We start from the raw sequence: 24,241 nt of genomic DNA, 5'->3' as shown, positions 1-24,241 counted from the left end.
CTGCAGCTGACACAGCGGGACAGCTGCTGTCACGCAAGTTATGACATTAACTCGCAGACCGCAGCGGAGGCGGAAGAATCGGTGGAGGCAGTTTTTATTGAAATGTTTTATTTTTAACATTATTAGATGGACTTTTACATGCCTGGATACTTTCCAACAGACAGCCAGTGGCATAAAGACATGTTAATGACACAACGTGTGCCCCCTCTCCATTTTGAATTTTTATTTCTTACTTTAAAAAAAACACTCCTGCGCCTCACTTTTGAGCAGTGATGATGAAACATCCATCACCTGCTTTCTGCTTTTTTAGTCTAAACATCACAGCAGTTCATAGTTTGATTTATACTCACCATCGATGTCTCCTTAGATGACAGTAAGCGACCTCCGAAAGCGCCGACATTCGGCGACTTCCTGTCCCAGGGCAGGACCCAGGGGCCGAGGGGCGACCGGAGCAGAGGGCGGGGCCGAGGACAGAAGCAGAGCTACAGGTAAAACTTTTCTCACCATCAGCTGACAGATCCATTTACTTTACTTTTTAATGTAATTCTTCATCACAAAGCTGTTCTGCAGTGAAGAAACTGAAGTCTGAAACACTAAAATGACTTTTAAACTAGTTGTACTGTAGATACTTTCTAGAGACTGTCAGTGAATATTAATATTTTTTTAAGAAATGTTCCTCATTTTCCTTTTTAATAAACATTTTAGCTCTTGTTGAGAATTGCGATGGTTTTCGGTGTATTTCTCATGCTAATGCAATGTCCACTGAACCTTTTATTCTGAAACTTTTTACAGCATGCATGACAACCGCTGGGAGGGAGAGAAGGAAGAGGAGGAGAAGGAAAAGGAAAAGAAGGAAGAGGAGGAGAAGGAAAAGGAAAAGGAGGAAGAGGAGGAGAAGGAAAAGGAAAAGGAGAAGGAAAAGGAGGAGAAGGAAAAGGAGGACAAGATGAAGAAAGAAGAGAAGAGTAAAAAGAAAAAGGAAGAAGAGAAATCTAAACCTCCCACAGTACAGAAGGTAACGGGTTCATCTGGACTTCTATGAATAATAAAGTATCTGTCATGCTGAGCTTTACTTCAGAGAAATGGATCCTTTTTCTTTTTGTGAGGTGTGAATTTTTTTTAGTTTCTGAAATGGGACATGAGAGCCGGTGCCTTAAATGCTCCTGCCACTCCAATCAAACATCCAAAATAAAGCATTTGTTGCAGGATTTAAAATAAATAAATAAATAAATCGCTAACTCTTTGTTTCTTTGTTTCCATCTTTCCTTAGGTGGAGGAGAAGAATGGAGGAGGAGAGGATGATGATGAATGGGAGGATGCCAGTGACGATGGGGAATATGAGGAGGTGAGCGACTCGGAGCAAGACTCCAAAGGCGACGAGAAGAAGGACATCGGAAAGGAGAAGCAAGCAAAGAGCAAAGAGTCCTCCCCAAAAACTCCCAAACCTCGTTCTCGTCAGACATCAGCAGGAAGCCCCAAAGATCAGCGGACTCCCAGGCCAAAGGTCCACATCCCGCCCCCAGCGGCCGCTCAGGAGTCCTCCGAGGGAGGCAAACCCCTCAGCCCCTTCTCCCCGCTGGACGGCCACAAGCCTGTGTCAGACTGGGGGGAGGAGATGGAGTTGCTGTCACCCAGGAGCAGCATGGGAGGCGAGAGCCCGCCGAAACCCTCCAGCGTTGATTCCAGCCCCCCACAGAAGAAGGAGGAGGAGGAGCAGCAGGAGGAAGAGATCAAGAGCCAAGCTGCCAGCTCCAGTGAACCTGCTGAGTCACAGAGCGAGGAGCATGCAGGTAGAATAGTTACCCCACACTGAGACCGTAACAGGGAATTATTGTAGCAATTTTCTGAAGCTGCTGCACATGTGCTATACCAGTGTTAACATCAAATAATATCCCAGGTGGCTTAAACTCAATAAATCTGATAAATAACGTGGATTTATCAGCTAATAATGCAATAACATCTTTTTGAAAACCATTTGTTAAAGTTAGCATCTGTGCAGGGCTATAAAGAGAAGAATCATTGATGCAATTTTACGTGTGTTAATGAGAAATTGCAGAGGAGCTGAAATGTAGGATGGGAAGGATGGAGAGCTGTGTTAGACCCTTAGCGGAGGAGAGAAACAGCACTCCAAGAATCCTGAATGTAAAGCTTACGGAACGTTTTGCATGTCCAGAAGGAGGCCCAGGACATGCTGGAGAGATCGCATCTCGGCTAGTTTAGGAACGCCTCGGTGTCTCCCTCTTCCGACAGCCTCTGGTCGACTATATAAGCGGCAGAAAATGAAGCACTTTTACTGTGTTCACAGAAGAGCCGTTGAGACACTTCAGTTAATGCAAATATTAACTTAGCGAGCTTAAACTGGGAGCTTGTAAAGCTTCAAATGCTGCAGAAGCGATTGACATTGTCTTTATTTCTTTGCTTCGGGCACCTTTAATGTTGTTCTGAAGGCTGAACTTTTACTTTTGTGTCAAGTTGGTGAACATTTCTCCCAGTAAGTCGGCAGAAGTGTCTCAACATAGCACTTTGTGCCCATTTAAGCTCTGTTCTCCTACAGGAAGTCCTGCAGCATGTCTCCCTCCTGCACAGGGAGGATGCTGCTGCACCTGTGACCCGTAGTGCTCAGCGTTTCTCAGAGACCTTTAGGGATGGTTACATAACTTTTAGTTATTTATGGAAAAAAACGGCTTGTTAGAAATAATTTTAACATTAAGGAAGGTCACTTTCTGGTTTTAATCTGTTAACAGCCTTCAGATTTTCACTTTGTTTCTGTCAAAGATTCAGTCAGTGAGGGGGAAATATTCACACCTCTCTCTTATTTTCTTACCTTGTCTCTTCTGATTTCTCTTTTTCTACCTCCGCCCCAACACCTCTCTGTTCTCTCCTTTTTGTTTCCTCCCCTCATCTTCACCTCTTCTCTCCATCCTCGGTGCTCAGCCGTTGATGTTTCGTCTCCTCCGGAAAAAGCTGAAATCCAGGAGATCCAGGTGATGGTGTCAGAACCTGATTTGGCTCCTAAAGACTCACCTACTGCACTGCCATCTGACCCCGCCCCCTGTGAGGTGAAAGTGGACGAGGATACGCCTCCAGCCCCGTCACAAGGTAATAAAAAAAAAAAAAATTAACCCCTCAACATAAAACGCACCAGGCTGTTTTCATCCACTGCACCCTGAACTTTTCTAGGACTCGCCCAACAGGCGTGTGTGAGAGTGTAATATCTGGACGCTGTATTAGGGCGTTAGCTGGACTTTTAGGACCTCCTACATGTTCTGTCCACGCAGCCGCTTCACCAAAACTACACAGAGCTTTTCCGATGGTGTAAACACGTGAGAAATGACGGCTATGGAAAGTTGAGCCCTCTGTTGCAGATGAGCCCAGACTGATTCAGAGGAGTTTGCAAACCTTCACCAGTCTGTATGAGAGTGACTGCAGCTGTCTGCAGACGGGTTTCCTCCTGCCAGCCGACCCGCGCAGTCACCTTTTGATTGAAGCTGGTCACCCAGAGGTTGAGGATGCAACATCAGTGCATCAACCAGGCTACAGTTTTTCCCAGGCACATAAAAGTTGCAGTCTTATGTTTATTCTAGTGTGACTGAGACAAAAACAATGACGTGCACAAATTAAAATGACTGGTTATTTCTGCTGCTTTAATTTATCCTAAATGAAGAACCAGAACATTAAAACCAGATTTATTATGGTTTGTTTTTTCATTAATCTTTCATTAGTATTTAGCTTTGTGGATTTTCTCATTTAAATTCAGATTTCGTTGTTTCAAAATGTTTTTGAGGTTTATTTTTTACAAGTTTCTAGGATAATATAGAGCGACTGGAAAGACGAAGTCAGTTATTAATAGTTCAGTCTTAATAAATATCAAAGAAATATCCTTCAAATGCTGGGTGTATTGGTTTATTTTATTTAGTTAATACAACATATAATTTCAGTCATTTTACATGTTTTTTCTAAAGCTTAGTTTCTATTATATTTAACTAAAAAGTACTTTCTTTAGAGAGTAGAAACATTACATGCTGACAGTCCTGTGGTATAGTGAGGATCAGCAAACCAGCAGCAGCTCTAATCCAGCTGCATCAGGAGGATTAATCCAGGTGCTTCTAATCTCCCGCTTGAACTAACCCAGCATCTGAAATCCTCCCGCGCCGCTTTGCAGTTCAGCTCATTTTCGGCTAAATTTTAACTGATGTTAATCTCGATTCAAGTAACGCCTCCAAAACCTGCAGAATTTTTGGCTTCTCACCCAACAACAGCTGATTAGATGCAAGCTGGGTCCTGCAGTTTATTTATCTCTAATTGACGAGACTCCACATGCTGTAAGGTTTTAAAGGCTGAGTCGAGAGCACTACAGGGCAGGATTTTTACTTCATCATAGCTGCAGTTATTTTATCTTTCTTGTGACAATAAAATGGAGGAATTAATGTTGTGGATTCAATGAAAGTATAGGAAACAGGAAACCGTGCACACATCAAAGGAGCGGAGGAGAAATACTCTCTCCTTGGATTTTTCCTAACGTAGCACCACGCTGAATGACACTGTGTTGCTTTGCAGTGGAAATGAGTCTTTTGTTTTTTTTCTCGAGTTGCTCTGCACTTGAACATCTTTATTTCCCTCCAGATTGCCTTTGAGCATAAGCTTTTATTTCATTCTGAATCGAGCCTTGTTGCCTTTTTCTCTCCGACAGCAGACAAACCCGACTCCCCGCCCTCCCCCTCCGTCCTGGAAGCCGAACCGAGCTCGCCTGAACCTTCAGTAGAAAAAGAAGATGACGCGCCGCCTGCCGAGAGCGACGCTGCTCCGACAGCAGAAACGCAGCAGTCCTCAGAGCAGCCGTCCTCAGGTGCGGTCCTTATCACTGACTTTGAGACGGTGGCTTACTGTAAATCCCCTGCGCACCTCTAACGCCTCCTCACGCTGTGCTCCTGCTTCTTCTTCTTTTTTTGTGCTTTTTTTGTGATTGTGCTGGTTTTCATTTCCCTCATGGTGTGGCTCTCTCACTCTTTTTGTCTTCATTCCCTTATAAATAAATCATGACAGGAGCTGTTTGGTGGCCTGACAAACCCAAAGATAGCTTTAGACGCTGCTTTTTTAAAAATCTGACCTGCAATGCTACCGCCTCCTTCAACCGATCAGGACCCACTTCCTGTTTTGAAACTCCTCCCGGCTGTCTTCCTGCTCCTCCTCTGATGGACTGAAACTTTTAACTCCACCTCTTTTGTTGGATGCACTCCCCGTGTGCTGTTCCTCCTCCTCTTCCTGTTCTTCTCCAGCATGTAAAACCTTTTGTTTTCGTTGTTTTTATGGCTGTAATGAAATTGCTGCTGCTTGATGCACTGCCTGCATTACCAAACCTTTTACTCTGTCTCCTCCTCTTATTTTTTTGTATTGATGTGAGCTGTTAATCATGTGATATGATCAGAGTGCATTTGCTGTCTTGCCTGTTTTGCAGTTACACTCATGGCATCTGTGGAACCAGATCATTTCAGTTAAAAACACATTTTATAAGCGATCTAATTCAAAACATTCAAACTCATAAGTATCCGTTAACGTGCTGCTCTACCCATCAACAATCTCAGGAGGGAAATCTGAATAATTCAGGCCTCAGGCGCTGAGTTGTTGGTGAACGCTGTGAACAAATCTGGACTATAGATGGTACACACTAAGAAGTTGGTGTCTCAGCCAACATGGAGGACATCTTGTATGTGAGCAGAGCCAAATGAGCTCCATTAAACTTTTTGAGGGTCTTCTTTGGGTAGTTTTTAGTGTAATAGCTTTGTCTGATCAGGTTTGCTCCGCGGTTTTATTTTAGACTAAAATATTGTGATAATTATTAGATTATTAGATGAATTATGTGCAAACATGCAGCTAAATTGTGCATGCTTTGACTTTTTATGAGGTGCCTCTGAGAAAGATCCACGTTTAATGAATTAGTTAAATAGCTTCCACCTGTCATACACCATCAGGTCAGGGTTTTATCTTGATTCTTGCAGTACTGTAGGCTCTGTGCTGATGCTCATTTGTTTCTTAAGCGATCTCCAAGGGTCTGTTTAATCTCTGTAAATAGGCAAGGGGCAAGAGTTTTGTACCTTTCTTGTTTCCGTATACAATCCATTTGCAGTATGTTGGACAATAATATTTTGCAGCCTTTGGTCACGTGCAGGCAAACATTCAGATATATATATTTTTATGTATTTGCATAGTATCTCGGGGTCTTGTTCGCGAGTGATGGGAGAAGGGAGCCGGAGATTGACACACGGATTGGGGCTGCAGTAATGTGGACGCTGCACCGGTCCGTCGTGGTGAAGAGGGAGCTGAGTGTAAAAGCGAAGCTCTCAATTTACCGGTCGATCTACGTCCCTACCCTCACCTATGGCCACGAGCTGTGGGTAGTGACCGAAAGAACGAGATCGCGGATACAAGCGGCAGAAATGAGCTTCCTCCGAAGGGTGGCTGGCCACTCCCTTAGAGATAGGGTGAGAAGTTCGGCCATCTGGGAGGGGCTCAGAGTAGAGCCGCTGCTGCTTCACATCGAAAGGAGCCAGCTGAGGTGGTTCGGGCATCTGACAAGGATGCCTCCTGGGCACCTCCTGGGTGAGGTGTTCCAGGCATGTCCCACCGGGAGGAGGCCCCGGGGCAGACCCAGGACACGCTGGAGAGATTATATCTCTCGGCTGGCCTGGGAACGCCTTGGTGTTCCCCCGGATAAGCTGGAGGAGGTGGCTGGGGAGAGGGAGGTCTGGGCCTCTTTGCTTAGGCTGCTGCCCCCGCGACCCGGCCTCAGATAAAGCGAATGAAGATGGATGGATGGATGTATTTGCATTTGTAAACGATGCTGAAATCTTGATATTTGCTTCAAAACTCGTGGAAATTGGTGTTTTTAAAATGCTTGAAGGATGAAGAAAACAGTGGGTGCGTTGACAACTGAGCAGTAATATTATAAACCACAGACATGATACTTAAATCTGAGATGTCAGCAAAGGCAAAGATGATGATGTAAGAGGGGAAAAGTGGGGTAAAAAGTTTTTTTAAATCTTATTTTAGGGCAAAGTCATTGAACGTTTTAACCAGTTTTTATCTGATTGGTCAGGTGATTCTATACATGTGTTTTTGTTTTATTTTTTTAAGTCCAAGTGACCACTGGAGTCAAAGTTAGGTTAGCTATTGCTCTGAAATGAAAGTCCCTGGAGGCGTTTTAAGGCGTTTTAATTTTGAAATGAATAAACAGCCACATATGTATTCATTTACTTTTTAAAACATCTGCATAAGCCCAGAATTACACAATCCGTGCATCCATACAACAAAGTTCCCCTCAGCCTTACTTATAATTTGTGTTTGGTCCTAATTAATCTCCATGAATATACATGAGACAAACTCAAGTATTTTGCTGATGGGTCATGTTTGAGATGGCACAGAGTAAATACTCCCAGTCTGGGATCCAATCAGCTATTTTCTGATGCTAATAAAACCTGATTAAAAAGCTGTTGTTATTAGTTTTTCTTTTTAATAATCTGCATCCATAAACCTGCCCCGAGGACAGAAATGGAAATCTTTCCCCAGATATCAGCCGGCTGCACTGGAAGCCCAGAAAAATTGGCCACTAACTCCAGAGGCCCGATCATCAGACTATCTGGGTTCTCAGATTATATCCTAATTACCACATGCTTAACAAGTCTAATCTGCCCAACACAGATTGGAAACTGGAGAGTCGGTGTGACTCTGGGGTGCAAATGTGGCTTTGAGCTCTGATGGTTCCTTTTTGCCATGGATGTAGCTGAGTGCCTGCTTCAGAACTGGTTTCTGTTTATGTTGCTCATCTCTGTTTAAACCAGCAGTTCTCAGACTGTGAGGCCGACCTTTTAATTTACTAAAACTGAATCGTGGATCTCTTTTTGTTCTGGTGTTGGACGTTGAAGAAAAAAGAGAACAACTGGTTTAAACTTGTTTTTCTTTTGTCTGTGTCTCTGAACAACACTGTGCTCCTTTATGCCCCTTTCCTTCATTCGTTGTGACACCCCTCATTACTGCTGGGGTTGATGGGAGCACTGAACTATAAGGCCAACCAGCCCTTATATAGGTGATAGCCCATAATATTATCACTTCATGGTGCCGTGAGTCATGCACCGCTGGGAAGAGGAGTCACTCACCGTGGCTGAATCAATGTTTTTCACATTTCCGTCCGTTCGTCTGTTTTTCTGCACGCTGTGGTTTAAAAGTGAGCTAAGTGGATAAACCACAGGCTGGAGGAAGTCCAGTCATTAGCACTCTCCCTGTACCCATTTATCATGTGACTGGGGTGTTATCACTTTGGCAAATGGCAAAGCTTTAAATAATAAATATTTCCTTTTCTCTGGAACTGTCATAATATGGAAACAGAGTTTGAAGTCAGCGTGAGTTGGGCTTAAATTCAGATGGCATGATAAAAGCTAGAAAGGCGATCTGTGGGCAGTTAATTGATTAATCTCATAAAGTAAAACCAGAGGAGAACCGAATAAAATGGTTCAAACTGAAGGAGGCCTGTTATGCTTTTCCTGCCACATATATCCTGATACGATCCATTAATCTTAAAAATGGTCAAAGTTTCAAAAATTGAGTTGCTTTTTTTAGGTGTCATGTGACACCATAGAAAGTATATGATCACGCTAGTCACAGAAGCTCCACCCATTTTTCTTATGCAGGGCGGCCAATCAGACGAAAATTTCTTTAAAGGTGGTAGAAGCTAAACAGGTCAAATTAAAGTGTGAGTTATACTAAGCTTCTTTATTAAAGTCCAGAAATAAACATGGAGCTGGAAATGAGAATAGTTCCACTTGATGGGACCAAGATACCAAGGCTTTAAAATAATAATAATATGTGAACACACACATTCAACAACATTTAATTAATCTACTCTTAATGTATAAGTTAGGTTGTTGCTGCAAAGGATGATAAAAACAGCGGCCATTTAAAAAAACAAAAAAAACAAAGGTGAACTGAGGTTGTTTGGACTTTTGCTGGAGCAAATTTTGACTTTAATTCCTTTATTTTCATAATTTTCTGGGGGTTTTTTAGTGAAGATTTGTTGCTTTTCTTTGTCATTTAATATGAATAAACCATACGTTTTTGGCATTTGCAACAATTTTGACATTTGAATTTGAATTCCTCGATTCATATAAAATTAAATCGAAATGATTAACACAGAATATTAGTTGATAACAGCTGCTTGTGTGTTATCTTTATCCAATTAGATCTGGGCCGTTTAAAAACAGACTCCAGTTCAATTTTTACCATTTGGACTGAGTACAGCAGTTTTAAAGGATCGCTGCTTTCCTTTTGTTCTGATATAAAAATCCACAGTAGCTGCATTTACACCTCTGATGACTCATTCGTGATAAACGGCACAAGTCAGATTAGCTCATGTGGGCTTTGTGTGTCAGTGTGTGTGTGTGTGTTGGCGTTAGGGTGGAGATCAGGAAACCGGGGAAATTAGAGGCACAATTAAGCTTTTAAAGGCTTTTCAGAGGAAATGAGCTACAGCCTGCTGGACAGATGATAGGGCTGATACAGTGGAGTCCGTTTGAAGTCTGATTGAATTAAATCGTGTGATGTTTCTGAGGCTCCAGTGTGGAGAGGCTGAATTGCGTGAATCACTCAAGCATTGGCAAACGCCAACATTAAAACACAAAGATATTGTTATAGCAGTGTTTGCAGAACAAGTCATGGACACAACATTAAGAGGCTGTTTTGCGCTCTTGGCAATGTTTATGGATTGTTGGAAAGAGTCACATGGCCGAGTGAAACCTCCTGTCTTCTAAAATTCTCAATCCTTTAAAACCTTTTTATCTATTAATGTTATTAAAAGGTAAAACAGTCTAATGTCAGGAGGTTTTAAAGTTCTGAACCAAATGTGAAGAAACGACTGCTCTGACTTTATAGAAACATCTGCGTGTATTGTGTTGAAGAGATATCAACTGAAGTCGAGCTGTGTTTGAGCTGTACTTTTGTGCAGTGCCATCGTGCACCACAAGGTGACGCAGTAGGTCAGTGTAACCTTTTATTAAATTAAAATTGTAATATTTAAAGTTTAATAAAACCTCGTTAGGGAATGAAAAGATATATCAGAAGTTCAACCTGCAGCCTTCAAACCTCGCTGCTCATGAGAGGAAACTATAGCAAAAATAAATATTGGCTCTTTAGCTTGCAGATACTTTAGCTGCCTTTACATTAGTACCAACTCGGATCGACTCGACTTGGATCGACTGGTTTTCCATTGCAATTGAGTACCTCCTAATATGTTTGGCCATTGTCATAGCAACGCGTCAAAGTGTCCCACAATGTAACTAATGTGACGCGAATGCTACAGCAACGGTGGACGTCCAGACAAGTATATACCTGCTGCTCAGTCTGGCTTTTCATTTGACTCGGGGACCACGGCGTTGTTTTTTTGTAGCAGTTTCCCTCGTTGCCCGGTTTTAAAAATGGCGGCTTTCATGACACATCGAGTGACGCTGCTGACTAGACAATCAGTGGCATGCAGTCTGATGACGTCACATTTTAGTACCTGCTCGGATTGTTTGGAACCCGGGAGTAGGTACTAAATTGTACCAGGTACTATGACCTAATGGAAAACCCTGAAAACCGTGAACCATGGCGAGTTGTGCTGAGTAGGTACTAATGGAAAAGGGGCTTTTGTGTGGTTCAAAATTTGTGTTAGATGATATTTGTTGATATGTTTAAAACTAGTTTCCATTTTTCCATTGTGACCACAACTTTATTGACATCTGCAGCATGGGAGGGTGGTGCAGGACAGTGGCGAGGTGTGTGGTGGGAGTGACAGGTGGGCAATCATTCTCTCCGAGCCCCTCTTTGTTTGCAATGGCAATGGACAGGCTGACAGTTTAGGCCAGGTGGGAGTCTCTGCAGAGTATGATGTTTGCAGATGACTTTATGACAGTAGTGACAGTAGAGAGCAGGTGGAGGTATGCACAGGAGAGAAGAGGAATAAAAGTTAGAGGCAGGACAGAATAAATGTGTGCAGATGACAGTGAGACAGGTGCAACGAGGAGAACACGTAGTGAACGTAGGTTAGTTTAAATACCTGTGGTCAATCATCCACATCACAGGAGAGGTGAAAAAGAGTGCTGGCCAGGTGGAGTGGGTGGAGATGCTTTGGATATGTGCAGAGGAGGGATGGGAGCTGCCAGGCTGGAGGAAGAGCTCAGAGAAGAATAATGGCTGTAGTGAAGGAGGTCATGCAGAGGGTTGGTGTGACAGAGGAGGATGGTAGAGAGCGATGATCTGCTGTGGTGACCCTGAAAGAAGAAGAGGAGCATGAACTCATGACAGGAATGAGAAACGAGGACGAAAAAGAGGTTTTACCGACTGTGTGTCTGTGCGGTGACATCATTTCCCGAGTGGTCGTTCCTCCATGGCATCAGCTGGAAGCAACATGAAAAATGAACTCGCTCGATATTAAAATGTATTAAACTGCCTCTCAGATTTAATTACTCATTAACTGAAAGCACCGGGACGCCGTTCCAGATCTTTCCAGGCTACTTTAACCCCTTCCCTTATCTTTCCATCTTAGTGGGAAAGTGCCACGCCGGGGACGTGAAATACAACTGCTGTTTGTGACTCAGGGATCAGGATGCATTCTGATCTGCTCTGTGAGGCTTTCTGCAGCTGCGAGAGTTCATATTGATCACCAGCTTCTGTGCATGTGATAATTTTTCTCATTGAGCCCCAGAGTGGCCGAATGCGCTCGGTGATGGCTGCAAATGTTCAGCCTTTATGGTAGTCTGAAGTGCGTTGGGTGAAAGGCACATTCTCTAGGCCACACACTTTTAAACATCCTCCTTTTGTTTGTATCAACAGACTGAAGCTGCAGCACATCTGAGGATGGCTGGATGGAGGAGGAGGAGGAGGAGGAGTTGGATGCATCACACTACTCATCCGTGACCACTGCATATCTAAATTTGTTTTAAAAAACAGGAAAAAAATGATTTCATCCATGATGAGGAGGTGGAGGAGGAGGAAGAAGTGTGCATTGCCTCCACGGACCAACCTCTTCTTAGCGCTCTGAGCTGTGATCAAACACCCCCTCCCTTTGCTTCACCTCCCCTCTCTCTGTAGTACTGAGACATCAAAAGTAAAATGTCCATCAGTGTCTTGGTTTAAAAATGCCGACTTCTCTCTACAGACTCGTTTTCTCTGCTCCGAGAGAACATCTGTGTTCGTGTGCAAAAGTCATTCTAACACTGCCCTGAGAGCCTCACAGAGGTCGTTTCCGCCTCAGAGATTCTGCTGAAGTTACAGACAGTAACGTGGATTACTTCACTGCCTGGATTACTTCACTGCATCCTTTTTGTCCAGCAGGCTCTCATCCCCATTGATCGCCCAGCCTGTATAAGGTCGATGTGGTCTCTCCTTTCAGGACCAGGAACCTGAATTTCTCCACGGGAAAAAGACAATCATTAACTTCCAACTTCCCCAGTGATTGATTGATTGGATTCATCTTATTAGCCGATCGTCTGCAAAATGGGGCGATCGCCGTCCTGTTCTAACATAGTTACAGGAAACAAGAAAATGGTGATTGACACAGATATTGACCACGCTTAAACTGATATCCTGTAAGAGGATCTTAAGCACATTAATCAATGAAAAACAAATCTTTCCAGCTGCCAGACCCAGTTAATGTTGAGCTTTAAGCAGAGGTGACAGCTGTTTGCTAAGCTCGCTTCTTTCCGATCAGTTTCCGTCTTTTCCATCACGTCACGCTGTAGTTTCACCGCTTCATTTTTTTTAAGGTGGCGGCACAGATGACGCAGATTTAATAAAATTTTAATTGATCATGTGATTCTAATTCAGCTCAGATTCAAACTCTGCTGTTCATCGGCTCATTTTGTGTCGAACAATATCGAACGTAATAATATCATGTAATGAATTATTGTTTGTAGTAGATGGTGGCAGTAAAACGGCGCCCTTTTTACTCCGAGGACAGCAACTGTTTAGGTGTCAGGCACACCGGCTCGATCTGAATGGTGACGGCTTTTTAACTCTCTACTGCACACATAGTTACACCATTTGGGCGAAATGTTGGCGTTTTCCATCCATCCGTCCGTTTTCTGCCGCTTATCCGGGTTCGGGTCACAGGGGCAGCAGTCTGAGTAGACTTCCCTCATCCCGACCATCTTCTCCAACTCATCCATGTTGACACAGTCATTCCCAAGCCAGCCAGTAGATTTTATCAAGTTTTTATCACTAAATATGACTTTTAATCAACACTTTAGCAAAGATTTGTTCTTTGAACTGCACAGACTCGCTGTGCAACAACATAAACGGTGTCTTTGAATTATTTGGGAAGTGCAGCATGAAATTCAGACACTTTTCATAAAGATTAATTTATTATGTGGATTCATTTTTGATCAAATCTGAAAACACAAAAATGTTGCTTCAGAATTCTGTGAAAATCACATTTTTGTGACATTTTTGTCCTAAAGCTGAAGTTTGCTTGTCCTCAGAGGCAGCAGCCATCAGTAGTCTCTCTTCAGTCGTGTCATTATGTTGAGCCTAACACAGTGCATTTGATCTGATCTGAGTTGCAAAGAGATTCACATATTTGCAACACAGGAATCCACCGACTGCATAGTTGCGGTGTTGGTGCAGGCGTAAAGCAGAGGGGTGTTTTAAAAGGCACAGCATCGAGCCGCCACGTCTTCATCTGCATTAAGCAGGAGTTTAGGGTTCTTTGTGCAAATCAGGAGCGTTCGCTCCAACAGGAAGTCTCTGGGAAGTCGTGTAAAATTGTGAAATTAACCCCTGTGAGTCTGTAATGAAGACCGATTCAGCAGGCATCGTCCTCCCTGGACTCGGTCCAGACGGCTCGCAGGTCACACATCCCTTTTCTCTTTATCGTTCCATTGAAAGGCCATCAGTGAGTTTAAATATCAGGAGGTAAGGCGTGCAGTAGAGAGTTAAAGAAGAAACTCCCAACAAGTCCTCAAACCTCAGTTTCACCCATTTCTCGTCAGCGAGCTGCAGCACGTTTGACGTGTCCAGATTAAAATCAGTGAAACTGAGGTTTGTCTGCGTGTTCCTGACGTTTTCTTCCTTTTTAATCAGCTGCTGCTCACCTGCTTTACCTGAAAGAATCATGTGACCTACTCCGGTCTTCTCTTTATTTCAAATCTATCAAAATCAATTATGTACACAGAAAAAAAAGTCACTCCAATTGATGATTTGATTATGTAATTCTCTCTGATATTGCTTTACATTTAGGCGACTACACTTTCCCGGCCCTCTTAGGACTCGCTGCCTCCATCGTATGAAGTTTGTTTTGTTTTTTTGGGATTGTTTTAAACTGTCGTTTGTGAATGAAACTGTCTCCCTCTTTTTGTTCTGATGGTTTATTTTGGAGTGAAACCGCTCTCTCATACCTCAGCGGGCCAAGGGCTTCAGAGTAAGTCTGTTTTCTCAGCTCGCATCAGCCGGAGCGTTGAACCTGTGGCGTTTAAACACACGTGGATGAGTGGGGATGCTTTGTTTTTTTTGTATTCTGTATCCAAGGAATAAAAGTGATGCCTCTGGGTTGAAAGAAAACTGCAGTATGTACAGTTTTATAAAAGGAATTGAAGTTTTTGTTCCAGCATTGAATGTCTGCAAAATGCAGCCTGTGATCTCTGAAGTCTCCTCATCTTCCTCTTCTCTCCGGTTTGAGCAGGTCATGGTTGTGTGTGTTAGTCCAACCTCCATCACAGTCCAGTCCCTTTATCGGCTGTTCAGATTCAGCTTGCTGCACCTAGCACGCATGTTTAGGTGAAGCCACTTTCAGTGGTTCACCTCCTGAGCCCAGCAGGCAGCTGATATCTAATCAAGTTTTACTGTCCAGCGTTCTCGGTCTTCGCCCACCTGCTGATTCTCCTCCAGCAGCCTGTGCAGCAGGGGCGTCTCCGAGCAGGTTTTCTCCTTCTCCAGGACGACCGACAGGAAATCAGAATGATCAGACGCTGTAGGGAACTAATGGAGAGTAAGCTGCATGTTCCTCGGCTCAGGATCTGCTTTGGCAGAGGAGGTGATTGCCTCTTCCATCCAAAATCTGTGTGTGACTCTGAGGGCAAGTTTAACCTCATTTCTCTGACCCCAAGTTCATCAAGTTTCTCTGAAAACACAAATGTAGAAGGCATACAAAGAGATCTAGCTTCTGTTTGTTAATGTTATGAAAAACCTCGATGAGAAATGTCCACGTCAGAGAGGGAAGGAGCATCTAGACGCTTGTACAGCTTTTAAAAAATGTGTTCATTGGAATGAAAAGCAAACTTTTGCTTTATCTGTTTGTGTTTTATTCGTTCAGCCAATAAATGTTTTCTCTCTCTCTCTGAAGTCTAATGTGTTTGTTCTGCACGTGAGGAAATGATTTAAAATGCTGGTAATATTTCCTACATAACAGAATCTGCATCACCGACACCGTCTCTGCTCCGTTTGTCCGCCACCAAGACGCATGAATTCAGGTCCTGCTCGCAGACACAGTCCCGGACTGAGAAGCCGTTCTGCGTCTGCACACACGAGCATCACAGCTCTTGTTTGAACATTGTGACCTTGCTCGCTGCAGGACAGGAAGGCAAACGGTTCCTCCTCATCCTCAGTTAACACTACATAACGGGGGCTAGTAATCCCCCCCCCTCCTTCAGCTGCCTGTGACTCATCTGTGCAGAGAGGGTTTATTTATTTATTTTTATTTTATTTTGAGGTTTCTGATGTCTCGGTGGGTTGTTTTTACAGTCTCTGTACAGATTTGTTTAGGCTGGAGGAGAAAATCTGAGGCGGTGATGATTTGTGGATGGAGATGGCTCTGCGCCTTCTGCTGCGGGACGTTTCTCCCAAACTATGACCCAATCGTCGGGTGTTGCGTACTTTGAGCTCCTCCTCGTCCACAGTTTCGTAAAGACGGTCAGAAAAAACTCGGAGGGCCGCCGGAAACGTGGCAAAAATCCCTTCACAATAAGAGGATTTCTGTTTTCTTTTGGCCTTGAGAGTAACTGACGACAAAAGAGCATCTCAACATCTCGACTTCGAATGATTGTGATGGGTCAACAATGAAGGCCGCAGAGATAAGACACCAGAGTTAGGTTAGGGTACCAAAGCTTACAAATAACTCAGCAGGGACTCCTTTTGGAGTCCCTGCTGAGTTTGGCTGGACTGGAGCAGTCCATGCGCAAGTGTACCATGAATGAAGGAAGAAGTAAGTCCCGTGTTAACTGGTGTGTTAGCTTCAGGTTGTTTATCTATTTACTTACAGTTTTTCAGACTTTGTTTCCATTTTAGAGCCGCTTCCTTTAATCCGTTACATTTATCATTTTGCTCTTCAAATCCAAGAGGAATTATTCCCACTTTTCCAAACTCAACATTTTTACTTCCCCAAAGTTGATTTTGTTGATCTGGAAACGCTACGTCCAGATTCAGATGAACAGAATCAACTTTTAGGGATTTACTTACCTGGATGATTGAGCATGCATCAAGACTTTGTTTGGATATTTAATGTCCATTATTTTCTCTGTTTTTGCCTGGGAGAAAAATATCTTTCAGTCGTTTTAAATTCAGCATGTACCTTTCTTCTAATTATTTTAGTTAGCAAAAATGTTTTTTCACATCTAGTTTTATTTTTATTTTTAGTTCACTATAGTAACCTTGATTCTCGAGCTATGTACGTTTATCACTCGTTTTACTTTGAAAAGACACGCCGGAAACGACTTCTTTAATTCGGAGCAGCTTACTAGCGGTCCCATCCAGCTGGTAGCGGAGCAAACCTTCCTGAGTTCAGTTTACCCTGTGCGCACGGAGAGCTCAGAGGGCTCAGGGAGCTCCAGCATCCCGCGGAGACGCACCAGAGAACCTGAAGCGTCTGCGTCCTGATCCGGGCCCGGAGGAGCGCAGCGGGGCGGCAGCGTCTGCAGACTCCGATGAACGCACAACAGTCAGCAGGGGAGCAATCTTTGAGTAAGACTTCAGCGCTGATACCGAGATGAAGGCGGCCAGCAGACAGGGCAACATGACCGTGGAGAAGCTGAACGGGGACATGAACCGGAGGCCGAGCTACCCCGGAGAGCTGCGGGCCAAACACGCCAACATGTCAACTAAGATCTGGGTGAAAGTGGCGATGGCGATCGCCTATTTCCTCTGCGTGTCCGTAGCCGCGTTCATCTTGGTCATTTACTACGTGTTCTTCTGGACGCCGGGCAAAGCGGACAACATCACCGTGACACCGAACCAGAACCCGAACCAGAACGTGTGCCTGGCGAAGCCTTGATGACTTTTACAGCACGCACGCACGCACGCACGCACGCATTAAATAAGTGACTGCACACACCTGACACAAGGCTGCGGCGGCGGTGGATGGATGGATGAGAGATGACGGCACACAGACAGACATGACTGCATCCAGAGTTTGGGATGCTGACTGAGGACCTGAGGGAGGACAGAGTGGGGCAGATGCTGCCGGGATGCATCAGTGTTCCGCATGCAGGATGCAGGTGGAGAGGAGGAGGAGGAGGGGATTTTTCTTTCCAGCTTCACCCCAACACCCAGTCCTGAGGGGGTTTATGGTTTTTTGTTTTTCATTTCACTGAACTCGTCTGTCCAATGAGAGAAAGCCTTAGGAACACACACCTGGCATCTTTTAGGGCTGCTTCCCTCTGATTTGTGGCTGTGTGCCTGTAAATGTTGGTTATTCTGAGAGTCATGCTTACATCCTTTAAATCATGGATGGATTAGGTGAAGCAGGACTCCTGGGTGCAGACATGCAAAAGGTCCCTCACTCCTCTAGGACTCCCCGTGAAGTGTCGCAGGTAAATGAGTGCTGCAGTTAAATTTCAGTAATCACTTCTCAGGCTGAGTCCTGACCACTGAGAGCAGATATCACACTACAAAATGACAGATTGAAGAAGCTTTACTGAAGGTCCTGCATCTGAATGCCGCATCCTCAGCAGAGGTCACATTATTTCTTTATCGAACGCTGTCTGCTGAAGCTTTTAATGTTCCAGGACCTGGTGATTTTTCTCTCTTATGTGACTCTTCATTGAATGTGTTTGAGTTTTAGGTGGATGACAGGAAAAACCCTCTGGGTTCTGAGAGCATACAGTATGTTGCATGCTTTCATTTCTTCCATCATATTCTAAGCAAAACAAATAACAGAAAAATTAAGTCTCTAGATCACTCGTTATGATGTGCAGCTAACCAGTAACAGGGATTATTTTTCTGCTGCTCCTTCTATAAGTGAGAAAAAAAACCCCAGATCAAACTCAGTGCAGCACAATCACAGATGCTACTTCTTTAAATTACCCACCATACATTCAGACCATTCAGTCTGAGATTTCGGTGTCTTTTTCACACTTGTCCTAGCCTCTTAGTGTAAATCTAACCAATGTCTGTGCCCAGTTGGTCGCCCATGAGTCCATCCATGCTTTAACTCTTTCACGTTCCTGTGAAAATTGGACCTCTCCTGCTCACTTCCAGCTCTGTATTTTACACTCTGGCAACCTGCTAGAGTAGCTTTGCATGATCAGCAGTTCAAAATAATCTTTATTTTTCCCACATGGCCTTGTTGAAGCCCCTCAGCTCATCAATTCTCTTCTAATTGGCTGCCCAATGCAAACAGCAGGTGGATGGGACTTCTGTACCTGAGATCTCTCTCTCGCTCTCTATGACATCACAGAGAGCTGAGGGGGGAAAAACTGCCTGAACATGCACTGACCTCCTTATTTGAAACTTTGTCCATGTTAAATATGAGCATCCAGCACTGGAACAGGAGATATATGCCAAAAAACCAGGAAAACCATAAGAGGTCCCCTTTGAAAATTCACTTTATACACCAATGCTCCACCTTATGGAAGCTTAGAAACCATGAGTGTGCCCTGATCCTTTAAACATCCTGGAGAACATCCCAGCAGACTCCTCAACCCCCGAAGCTGATCCCCGAGAAACCTCATTAGAAAACCCCACCAAATAACTCTTAAACCCCCCACAAGAGTGCTTGAGCCCTAAACCCCAGCCTACAAACCCCTTCAGGAACCCCTGCAACTCCTCAAGGACCCTGCTCTGCACTAATGGAGACTTCTTTTTTTCATGCCTATAGAGGACTTTCTGGTTTTTCTCTTTTTTCACAGCAGAATGCTGTTTTTATTCAGGTATCTAGAGGAACTTAAAGCGATACTGTACTGTAGCAGAAGTAGCCTAAATTGTGATCGTCGGTAGCTCGTAGCCGTATGAAATGCAAGGTGATCACTCTCAGTAGTTGCAGCAGTTTTACCTTTTTAGAGCCATCTTTGTTGTCTTGCATTGCCGCACAGAATGACCGTTAATTCTCAATGCAGTGTCACGATTGTACCTCTTCTTCTCGATGACACGTTTTGTTCACCTCACTTCCTTCTTCAGAATTTAGGCTAAATCTACTAGACTGTTTTATTAACAATGTAGCCTTGAGAATTTATTGTTATGATATGATAAACTATGCATTTATTCCAGTGTGGGTGTGTTGTCTTTCTGTCAGCAGTTGAGCAAAAACAGGCGACGGGGCAGGCAGCTTGGTGTCGTCCTGTGCTGAAATAACGCAGGGACATTTTACTGAAAAGGCCAAGCTGACGTCAGGGGAGTGCTGGCCTGCATCTGAAACAACACAGCCTCCACTTTCACTATAAATCAGAGCCGTTAGATACTCCAGATTACCTGGAAATAACACTTGTGTGAGGACATCTGGCCTCTTCAGTGTGAAAGCTGCTTGGCCCTCTCCTCACTGACCTTTCTCATGTTTATCTAAGTAGAGTGCTTTGGTAACCGAAGACTGTCGGTGGATGCTTCTCTGATGATTAAAAAGGTTGTCACAGAACAGGAGCAGGATGCAGTGACACGTCCTGTTTAATGTGCATCGTTTTTTTCTTTTTGGATAAACAGCATGTAGAGATCAGTAGGAGTAGGCCGTGCCGACATCAACCTGTCAGACTTATAGACTGTATGTAAAAGTTGGATATAAACCACCGTGAGGTCATCCACCGATTTAGGATTCCATGTTTGGAAGCCTAAAAATTTTATTTTTTCCTAACCATGTGCAGAAACAGAGATACCTGCTGATTATTTCTAAGCAACAGACTAAAATAAACGATTGACTTTCACTCACTTAAAGTGCAGCCCAAACTTCTTGCCTGGGCTGATTCACACAGTCGACCATATACTTAGTCATATATTTGCATTAAAAATGCTCCATTAGGCATCAGCAGCACAAACACGGTGAAGAAGTCCAGTTCAGTGACTGAGTGATTTAGTGAATGTGAGGCCCAACGGGACAGAGCAACTACAGCGCCTTGTTAATCAAAGTGGCCACACCCCTAATTTTAACCCTTAACAGTGTCCAGATAGAGGAGTTATAGAGTAATTCACCCACTGTACAGATGTTATGAGAGGCCAAAACTCTTTGAACCAGACTATATGTATAATTTTTACCACTTTAAAGCCCGCCTCGAGTGGCCGTTAGAGGAACTGCGTTTTTTTGCACCTCCGCGTTTTGCATTTTTATTATTTTTATTATATTCCCAGAGTTTGCAGAGTTGAAATGACTGCGTACCTTTCAGTTGGATGCTTTTCAGCGCAGGTGGCTCTTATTAATGCTGGAAATTTTCCCTCAGCGTTCTCTCCCACTAGAACAGCTAGTAGAGTAGTAACAGCCAAAAAAGATCACAGATTGGATTTTCTATGGAAAACGAACTGTCCAGGAGTTAATGTACAGTACGTGGACAGATTTTTCTGCCTAATAATGCCAAAATAATATTATTTATCACAGCTTTTCAAATAAAAAGGGTTAAAATCACTCTTTAATGTTGTTGAATATGGAGGAAAGCAGGAAGAGCACAGAGGAGATTTGTGGAAGCAGAGGATTGGCGTGACAGATGCTAAGAATAGATGTGGTGACCTCTAGAGCGAGCAGCCAGAAGGACAAGAACTACCGAGCTATTATGCTGTGCTGTTTGAGATCACAGTGACTTCCAGCCATGATGCACCATTATGCACGCACATTAAAGAGAGATGGTTGCCATTCTAAAACATGAACATCTTTCTGCAGCTATTAGCGTAAAATGTTAGTTATGACAGTTGTAAATCACATTTTACTGCAAAGCTGTAGAGAAACGGTGGCAAAGTTTTTAATGCTGAGGCAGCAGGATCAGTCAGGGTCGCAGCTCCTTTCCCTCCTCCTGTCACGTGCCCCTGAGAAAAGGGACTGAACTGCAGGCTGCTGCTGCAGTGTGACTGCACAATGGGCTGCGCTTAAACACTGAAACTTTACTGAGCACCTAGCAGAGCCATCCTCTGAAACCATCAACCCACTAAATAAAAGTAAAACTGCAATTAATGGGAGTCGCAGAGCTAGACTTTTTTTTTTTCTTTCGGGAAAATAATAAGCTCTGCTGGTGCAGACCGTTAGAGTTCGTTCTGGAATCTTTTTCCAGTGTGATGAGCATCAGCAAACCTCTTTCTAACAAAAGCCTTTATTGGCTGATCAATAGTCTAAATAAACAAAATCACACGGTAGCACAAAGTAGAATCCAATGGAAACGCATATAATTCAGACAGGGATTTAAAACAGAAAGGTGGACACGGGGGATTGATCGGGGATAAAGGGCAGGTCAAGGCAATCAGGGAACGGAAGAAGCACAAAGACAGGAATTAAAAACAAAAACACAACACAGCAGAAAACCAACCTAAAATAACCTCAAGACAAATAACTGACAGCATGATAACAGAGACAGGAGAGGCACTGAAACGCTGACAGACTGGGACACAGTGGGCAAACTGGGGACTGCAGGACAAACCGAAAATATCAACAAAGTCAAAGCAGGAAATAAAAATCAATTAAGCGTGAAACCTGCACAGCTGTCATGGTGAAGACATTCTGAGGACGTTTTTTTTTTTTTTTTTCCTGCAACTGTGTGTCAATAAAAGCTCAAGTGTGACATTTTTCTGATGCTGCAAAGCATCCTTTTATATTTACGGTCTCACGCTGAATTATAATCAGCTGAAACACAGGATGGGCCCTCAAAACTAAAAAATGTCAGCGTGCGCTTCATCCCACCCATACAGCTCTTGCTAACCCGCGTTTTCCCCTGGATTAGGAATAAAAGAGAAACACATGAGGCCAATAAGCAGCTGTGCTCGAGCCAGCTCGCTCTCATCACCGTTTACGCACACACAAAATCTCATCAGAGTGGGCTCCAGGGAGTTTCCTCTATCTATTATTTGTAGCGGCTCAGGGCAGAGCGTGTGACAGTGCGCGGGTCGCCGTGCCTCCCTCGATCAATAATTAAATTAACAGCTGAGGTTGTCAGCGCTTGTTCCTTCTCACAAGCTGCAGACGAGCCTCTCATGACTCAGCAGAGCTCGCCGTCCTGTCCGAACCGCAGCAGCAGCAAGCAGCAAAGACCGTGCTGCATGCAGCCTGAGCCAGCTGTTCGCACATCTGCATCAGCTTCTGGGTTCAGTGATTCCTCCCTTTCTCCTGTCATCTTTGCTCTCCATGCTCCCGAAACAGCAGCCCACATGGAAAAAAAATGTAAGAGTCGACATTCATCATTCATTTATGGCAGTTTTAATCCACAGGAACTGTGCACTTCATAATATTCTCCAAAATAGACTAAAAGCAATTGGCTGATCAGTTTCTGTCATCGTTCTTAAACTTTCTAAGTGCAGAAAAGGCCGTGTTTTAGGAAGTGAAACGTGAGATAGCAGAATAGTTTTCATCATTACACTGATAAACACATAGGTCAGCTATTTCACTTCAAGAGTATTTCACAGGATACAGCAAACATCACACTCTTTTCATGTTATTTCTAAATCCGGAGCTTCTAACTACACTTTATTACCAAAAGTATTCACTCATCCATCCAAACCACTGACTTCAGGTGATCCAACCACTCCCAGGGCCACAAGTGTATAAAATCAAGCCACAATGATTACCGCCCAGTAGCACTGATTTCAATTGTGATGAAGTGTTTTGAAAGACTGATGAGAGATCACATTACTTCTTCACTTCCTGCCACCATTGACCCACTTCTGTTTGCTTACCAGACTAATCGTTCCAGAGACGACGCCATAGCTCACCTGCTCCACACATCCCTGAGTCACCTGGACACTGGCAGAGGGAGTTATGTTAGGATGCTGTTCGTGGACGTTCAGCGTTCAGCACAATAATTCAATCTAAGCTTTTCACCAAGTTGACGGATCTAGGACTCAGCTCATCACCGTGTCAGTGGATCCTCAACTTCCTCACAGACAGACCCCAATCAGTGAGGGTGAGAAAACAAGTCTCCCCCTCCATCTCACTCAGCACTGGAGCACCTCAGGGCTGTGTTTTAAGCCCCCTGCTGTACTCACTGTACACTTATGACTGTGTAGCCACATCAGACACCACCTCCATTGTCAAGTTTGCTGACGACACTGTTGTTGTGGGCCTGATCTCCGACAACATCGAGACGGCCTACCTGGAGGAGATTAGGAACCTGGAGACCTGGTGCCAGGAGAATAATCTCCTCCTAAACATCAGCAAGACTAAGGAGCTGATCCTGGACTTCACTACAAAGCAGGCGAGGAATTACAAGCCCCTCATCATCAGTGGCACGCCAGTGGAGAGAGTGGACAGTTTCCGATACTTGGGTGTCCACATCACTCAGGACCTGTCATGGTCCTGCCACATTAACACCCTGGTTAAGAAAGCCCGTCAGCGTCTCTTCTTCCTCAAAAGACTCAGAGACTTCCATCTGCCACTGAAGGTGCTCAAGAACTTTTACTCCTGCACCATCGAGAGCGTCCTGATGGGAAACATCTGCCCCTGGTTTGGGAACAGCACCAAGCAGGACAGACGAGATCTGCAAAGAGTGGTGCGCTCGGCCGAACGCATCATTCGATCAGAGCTCCCTGACCTGCTGTCCATCTACACCAAGTGGTGCAAGACCAAAGCTAGGAAGATTATGATGGACCTCTCCCATCCCAACAATGGACTCTTCTCACTGTTGAGGTCTGGGAAGCGCCTCCGCTCCCTTAAGGCCAAAACAGAGAGAATGAGGAGGAGCTTGTTCCCCCAGGCTATTCGGGCCCTGAACCAGGTGTAGGACTGGACTCTCCCATACACATCACATCACCACACGCACTCTGGTTTTTCTTCTTGCACACTTCCAATAATATATAATTTCTTTTGACTAATAACATCTTACGTAAACTGTTATTT

General features: G+C 44.1%; 2 protein-coding genes across 2 annotated transcripts in view; both read left to right on the top strand.

Annotated features, from left to right (window-relative positions):
- Positions 1–15,360, top strand: part of ccdc9 (coiled-coil domain containing 9) — a 28,115-nt gene extending 12,755 nt beyond the window's left edge. Inside the window, exons 11-15 of the mRNA XM_084950262.1 lie at positions 368–488; positions 793–1,015; positions 1,271–1,790; positions 2,935–3,099; positions 4,691–15,360. Coding sequence (XP_084806388.1) covers positions 368–488; positions 793–1,015; positions 1,271–1,790; positions 2,935–3,099; positions 4,691–4,908 — 1,247 coding nt within the window. The 3' untranslated portion in view covers positions 4,909–15,360. The remainder of the gene's footprint in view (positions 1–367; positions 489–792; positions 1,016–1,270; positions 1,791–2,934; positions 3,100–4,690) is intronic.
- A 1,353-nt stretch (positions 15,361–16,713) lies between these two features.
- Positions 16,714–19,496, top strand: LOC146373263 (putative transmembrane protein INAFM1). Its single transcript, XM_084950261.1, has one exon. It carries the CDS (start codon positions 17,000–17,002, stop codon positions 17,282–17,284), a length of 285 nt encoding a protein of 94 aa, XP_084806387.1. The 5' UTR covers positions 16,714–16,999; the 3' UTR covers positions 17,285–19,496.
- Positions 19,497–24,241: the final 4,745 nt, after the last annotated feature.

Source organism: Perissodus microlepis, chromosome 14 (assembly GCF_051167445.1).
Source record: "Perissodus microlepis isolate ML-2025 ecotype Zambia chromosome 14, ASM5116744v1, whole genome shotgun sequence".
Classification (NCBI taxonomy): domain Eukaryota; kingdom Metazoa; phylum Chordata; class Actinopteri; order Cichliformes; family Cichlidae; genus Perissodus; species Perissodus microlepis.
This window is presented reverse-complemented; position numbering and strand designations above follow the sequence as displayed.

Coding starts and splice junctions, on each gene's coding strand:
- LOC146373263 (XM_084950261.1), top strand. CDS start 17,000: ATGAAGGCGGCCAGCAGACAGGGCAACATGACCGTGGAGAAGCTGAAC.